This window comes from Neolamprologus brichardi, chromosome 10 (genome assembly GCF_056152115.1).
Source record: "Neolamprologus brichardi isolate AB-2024 chromosome 10, ASM5615211v1, whole genome shotgun sequence".
Taxonomy (NCBI): domain Eukaryota; kingdom Metazoa; phylum Chordata; class Actinopteri; order Cichliformes; family Cichlidae; genus Neolamprologus; species Neolamprologus brichardi.
Window position 1 is genome coordinate 4056901 of NC_142113.1, and position 6773 is coordinate 4063673.

General features: G+C 39.7%; 1 protein-coding gene across 1 annotated transcript; it reads right to left on the minus strand.

Annotated features, from left to right (window-relative positions):
• Positions 1-4956: 4956 nt before the first annotated feature.
• LOC148100791 (uncharacterized) lies at positions 4957-6510 on the minus strand. The gene has a single exon (XM_087846776.1). It carries the CDS (start codon positions 6508-6510, stop codon positions 4957-4959), a length of 1554 nt encoding a protein of 517 aa, XP_087702902.1.
• Between the last annotated feature and the right edge of the window lie 263 nt (positions 6511-6773).

A 6773-nucleotide genomic window follows, 5' to 3' on the forward strand; every position in this document is an offset into this window, starting at 1 on the left:
CCGTATGTTAAAACAAGATCTAGAGTGTGATTAAAGTGGTGGGTGGGTTCTTTTACATTTTGAGAGAAACCAATTGAGTCTAACAACAGATTAAATGCCATGTTGAGGCTGTCATTTTTAGCATCAACATGGATGTTAAAATCACCCACAATAATTATTTTATCTGAGCTCAGAACTAAATTAGATATAAAGTCTGAGAAATCAGACAGAAACTCTGTGTAAGGCCCAGGTGGACGATAGATGATAACAAGTAAGACTGGTTTCTGAGTTTCACAGCTGGGGTGGACAATGCTAAGCATCAGGCTTTCAAATGAATTAAAAGTCTGTCTTGGTCTTTCATTAATTAATAGACTGGTGTGAAAAATTGCAGCCACACCGCCCCCTCGACCTGTGCTTCGAGATTTCTGGTAGTTAGAATGACTCGGGGGTGTTGATTCATTTAAACTAACATAATCATCCTGCTGCAACCAGGTTTCTGTAAGGCAGAGTAAATCAATTTGTTGATCAATTATTAAGTCATGTACTAACAGAGACTTGGAGGAGAGAGACCTAATATTTAATAATCCACATTTCACTGTTTTACTCTTTGGTTCAGATGTGGATACTGTATTGTTCTTTCTTTGTAAATGTTTAAGTTGTTTGTTGCTGGTTTTTAGTTTGTTTTTTGTCTTTTTGGAAGCAGACACAGTCTCTATGGAGATGGGTTTTTGGGGGGGTAGCAGGAGGAGAGAAGCTGCAGAGAGGCGTGTAAGACTGCAACTCTGCTTCCTGGTCCCAACTCTGGATAGTCATGTTTTGAGGGGTTTAATAAATTTGTCGATATTTCTAGAAATGAGAGCTGCTCCATCCAAAGTGGGATGGATGCCATCTCTCCTAACAAGACCAGGTTTCCTCCAGAAGGTTTGCCAATTATCTATGAAGCCCACATCATTTCTGGGACACCACTCAGACAGCCAGCAATTTAAGGAGAACATGCGGCTAAACATGTCACTCCTGGTCTGATTGGGGAGGGGACCAGAGAAAACTACAGAGTCCGACATTGTTTTGGCAAAGTTACACACCGATTCAATATTGATTTTAGTGACTTCCGATTGGCGTAACCGGGTGTCATTACTGCCGACGTGAATTATGATTTTACTGAATTTACGTTTACCCTTAGCCAGCAGTTTTAAATTTCCTTCAATGTCGCCTGCTCTGGCCCCTGGAAGACAATTGACTATGGTTGCCGGTGTCTCTAGCTTCACATGTCTGAGAACAGAATCACCAATTACCAGAGTTTGACCCCCAGCGGGTGTGTCACCGAGTGGGGAAAAACGGTTAGACACATGAACGGGTTGGTGGTGTACCTGGGGCTTCTGTTTAGGACTATGCTTCCTCCTCACCGTTACCCAGCCGCCTTCTTTCCGCAGCTGCTTGGGATTTGCCGGGGAACAGCTAGCGGGGCCTACGCTATCTTCGGCTGCACCAGCTAAAGGGGCCTGGCTAGCTAAGGGTGAGAGAAGGGTGCAAAGCCGAGTCTCCAGATCAGTAATCCTGGCCTCCAGAGCTGCAAATATGCTACATTTGTTACAGATATCATTACTGCTAAAGGAGGCCGAGGAGTAACTAAACATCTGACACAATGAGCAAGAAAGTGCAGAAGGGACAGGTGAAGTAGCCATGAAGCTAACGGGTCGGCTACGAGCTAAGCTAGCGAAACAGTACAGAGACAGTGAGTGAATACTTTGGCTATAAATTAGGTAGTGAGTACACAGAAAGTGTGCTTCGGATGAAGCACGTGAAGATTATACTGTGGAAAAAAAAGAATGTATTTAAAAGTTGTTAATTAAACTGCTAAGCAAATAAGCTACTCAGAAACACCACTGTGTTTGAGCAGGAACAGGAAGCGATACTATACCACAGAGCGAGCGAACACCAAGTGACAGCGCCACCGACAGGACAGGAGGAGACAAACCGATTAGAGCTGGGCGATAGAACAATAACGATATGTATTGCGAAATACCTTTTTCTCGATAGAAAAATTAAATTATTGCGATAGACCTCATCTTTCTCTCTCTTCCTCTCTTATAAAAAATGAATAGCCAATACAAATTAAGTAGTGCAGAGCCGAACCAATCACAGCCGCAGCATCACGTCATGTATCTTGTTATGTACAGCTCAAGTGCCAAGCCGCGCATGTGTATTTGTTTGGGAAGCAGCCAGCCGCCGTGAGGCCGGGTAATGGAGAAAATGAGTGTTCCGACTAGAGAAAAGTCTAGGTGACCAAGTTACCGAAGAGAGCACAGATGACGGTTCCAATGCCGGAGAGATTGTCGAAAGGAAAGGCCAGAGAAGTTCCGTAGTGTGGAGGTTTTTCGGCTATTTGAAGTCTGACAAAAAACAGAGTAACGGGCACTGTAAATTGTGCCGAAAGCATGTTTGCACAAAGTCTGGAAATACAACAAACCTTTTTTATCACCTGAAGCAGTACCACCCACGCTCAATCTCTGACTGAAAGCGCTAATTCGTCATCGAAAACAACCAGGGGAATCCCTGTGAAGCAGCAACAGTCAATTGAGTCTGCTTTCTCCAGCGTCTTACCATATGACAAAAAAGCTAAGAGACATAGCAACATAACGAATGCCATAGCTTACTGTCTTGCTAAAGACATGCTACCAATAAACACGGTCCACAATGAAGGATTCAAGCAGCTAATTAAGGTAATGGATCCTCGTTACCAACTCCTTGAACATAAACATGTCTCTCAGACAGCGCTTCCAAAGCAATATTATATAAGTTAGTCAATTTTGTCTCTTCTTCTGTAAAATAAACTAAGATTTATTCTTAGAATTAATATTTTGTTTCTAAGTGGAACTGACAATTTAGTAGTCTGTTTTGTTTGTTCTATTTTGAAACTTAAAGGCTTTAGCGGCTACTTTTTGTGTAGTTTGTAATATTTGCCTTTATTTTGCCTAAACTGAAGCCTCATTTTAAGTACATCTGCCCTGTTGAACTTATTATGGGAAATAAATATTTAAATCAAAACAAGCTGCTGATTATTTCACATTTTACTTGTGAGCAACAGCACATTTAAATCTTACATATATAGTTATTTGGCTTATATCGTGATATATATCGTTACCGCACATGCTCAAACGGTCTCATCAAGTCCCGATTTAATTCGATTTATGCTGTGTTATCAGTGTTTGCATTGATAGCATGGCTGTGGTGTCATATCAGTGTATGCTCTCGGTGTTTGCTGATATCAAACTGTGGTATGAGGACCACTGTGGGTTGATCTTTGTAGTGATACTCACTCCTTTTTTTTTATTTAGACCTGGTTTAATTCTGGTATAGTTGAATATTTGTATATAATCCCAGCAGCTGTCAGACTCTATAACAGGGGTCACCAGCCTTTCTTAAAACTGAGAGTTAGATAAAATTGTGAACAGTTTGGTTCATCTTTAGTTATATGGTTCTATCCAGCATATTCTATCTTGATATGCTGTCTTATCACAGGCTAATTTTTCAAAAATATTAACAATGATTTATGCAAGGAAAGGGCTACATACAACTCTTTATTTCTATTAATGTCTTACTTCATTCCTACCTGATTGACATGTTTAGGAATTATGAGTGATTGGCTCACTGTAGTGGTAAAAGTTGCTACCAATCAAATTATGATATGTTAAAGTTAAAACAAAACACAACTGACTGTTTTATATTATATCTAATTTATATTATGTAATTATCCTTATAATTACAAAATGTTTTATGTAAGATTTATGTTTTGTAATTTAAATCTGACATCACAAAAGTATTTTGGAGTTTGAATATTTTGTAATTTTTTGTAATTTTGTAACTGCAGTACACATAATATTAATTTTGAACAATTTTGTCCAGGTTCCTTGACACCAGGGACTCCTCCAGGACCATCGCGTTCAGTTACAGAGTCGGTGTGTCCACGGTGTGCCAGATCATCCCCCAGGTAGCGACGGCCATCTGGGACTGTCTAGTGGACGACTTCATGGCTGTGCCTTCACCTGGAGACTCATAGAGAAAGTATATACAGTGGTCCCTCATTTATTGCAGCAGGGTTTCTCAGAATAACTAGCCCCTCGCCACACACTTTATACACTTTATTTATTTATTTATTTTTTACACACACACACGAAGATTAGTCACAGTTCTCACAAGTTGATTCTCACAGTGCAAACCTTTGTAGATTTCAAAACGTAAAAGTATCATTATGCCGTGTTTTTTCTTCGTCTTCCTGCCAATTTTGTGCTTCTTTTTCCCTCCAGGAGTGATGATGTCATCATCACTCCATAAGCCAATGAGATTATCACATGACATTTATGAACAGGGATATCTCTTTTTACAGTAACTGTTTTCAATTTAACGTAATATTTAAGTGTTTCTTAGTTTTAGACTAGTTGGTTAGTCTATTTCAATGTTTTAAACCATATCCCAGGTTTTTACTTCACCATTTATAGAGTTTTAATAAGCAAATAAAAGACAGAGCTTAATTCTGTAAAGATTAGATGAAAAATACTCAAAGGATAAATTCAATTGGTTTATTATTTTGTTACATAAGTTGAAAAAAGTAAAACAAGTAACTACAGAAACAACATAAAAGGAAACTTAAACAATCAAATAAATAAATGAAGGGGGGGGGGAGAAGGGGTAAGGGGGGAAGGGGGGAAGGGAGGAGGAGAGAAAACCCCAACAATCCCCTCTGAGCAAGCACTAGGCGACAGTGGGGAGGAAAAACTGCCTTTTAACGGGCAGAAGCCTCCAGCAGAACCAGGCTCAGGAGGGGGCAGTCAACTGCTGGGACTGGTTGGGGGGGGGGGGGGGTGAAAAAAAGAAAAAAGATTAAGAAGGTAGGGAATATGTGTTAGGAGAGAAAGGGAGAGGGGGGACAGGAGAGGTGAAAATGAAGATGGATCACAGGTGGAGGAGGACGAGGCTAAATCATCTGAATAACCAGCAGACGCCTCTTTTCTTCATTTCCAGGTATTTTTCCATGAGCGCTTTTTTCTCCAGGATAAGGGTTCTCAACTGATCGTTTGTTTCTGCATTTTGCTCCTCGAGTTGCTTGCATCTTTGCTCCATTTCTTTTAATCCTGCTTGTTCTTTTCTAGGCTTTTCTTTCGGGTCTTCGTATGTTGCCTCCTCCATTCGATTTGCCTTGCACATGTCTGTATTTCTCTCTTGTTTTTTCTTGTACATCTCTTCTATCAGGTCAATTTTTCTCTTGAATACTTGATGCATAAGCAGCAGGTATTCATATTTTTTCTCTTGTTGTTGCTTTTGTGCCTGCATTTCACTTATTTGGCTCTTCAAGTCACTGACCCTCAACAACATCTCATTCATGAGCTCTGAGTGTTCTTTCCTCATTCCATCGATCGTACACTGCATCTCTGAACATTGTCTTTCCAGTATTTCCTTTTCTCTTTCCAGGTCAGGTGTTTTTTCCCTCATTTCATTATAAAATTCTCGCAGTTCTAGATTCCTTCTCTCAAAGTCCTGGAGAATACGTTTTTCTTCTTCCTGTTTCTCTTTTTCTTCAAGAAGCTCTTTATTTTTGCACTCTGTTTCATCAAACCTGACTTTCAGCTCTACGTACATTTCCCTCATGGCTTTGAGTTTGTCCTCCATTGGTATTTCTGTTTCTCTTTCCAGTTCAGGTGTTTTGTCCTTCATTTCATTACAAAATTCTCGCAGTTCTAGATTCCTTCTCTCAAAATCCTGGAGAATACGTTTTTCTTCTTCCTGTTTCTCTTTTTCTTCAAGAAGCTCTATATTTTTGCACTCTGTTTCACCAAACCTGACTGCCAGATCTACGCACATTTCCCTCATGTCTTTGAGTTTGCGCTGCAATCGTATTGTCTTTTTTCTTTCCAGTTCAGATGTTTTTTCCTTCATTTCATTACAAAATTCTCGCAGTTCTAGATTCCTTCTCTCAAAGTCCTGGATAATACGTTTTTCTTCTTCCTGTTGCTTTTTTTCTTCAAGAAGCTCTTTCAGTTTGTGCTCCATTTGTATTTCCTGTTCAGTCTTCTGTTGGCGGATTTTTTCAATTGTTTTCTCAGCTTCATCGAGCTTTCCTTGAAGTATCTGTATCTCCTCAATAGTAGCTTTCTTTCCTTGAAGCTGGGCAGATGTTTCTTTTAATTCGGCACTCTGTGTTCCCGATGAAAAAATACGGGAAAAAAAATTCTTTCGTCCTTGACCAAACTTCATTCCCTCATTGATAATTTTTATATCAGGCTGCCGTTGCTGTTTTCCTTCCAGGTCTTTATTTCGTGCTTCCAATTGTCTGCACTTCTCCTCTAGTTGAAGCTTCTCTTCTTCAATTTGTTTAACTTTGTCATGGAGGTCAGAGTTTTCCTTCTGACTTTCCTGTAATGCCCTTTGGATTGATAAGACAACATCCATGGTTATTTCTCCTGAAGAGATTGGCTGGCCAGACCACGAAGGAGAGGCAGCATTATTTATTTTTCTTTGTCGGCGTTTTCGTCCCATGTTGGAGCCTGTGCACAGTGACTCTGAAAAGGCTTAGAAATATTTGCAAATGTATCTCGTGTCGAACGTTTGAAGTCTGCGAACAAACTGCTTTAAAATTGCTGCTTCTGATCCCTATTTATAGACTTCAGAACTTCAAAGGATCAAAGGTATTAATGATGTCACATCTTGTGACATCATCATTCCGTAAGCCAATCAGATGGTCACATGACATTTTAAAATGGGGATGTTTTTTTTTGTTTTTTTGTTGTTTTTTTTTTAAA

What these genes read in the sequence shown, in the direction of transcription:
- LOC148100791 (XM_087846776.1), bottom strand. Translation starts at nt 6,510, where the DNA reads ATGGGACGAAAACGCCGACAAAGAAAAATAAATAATGCTGCCTCTCCT.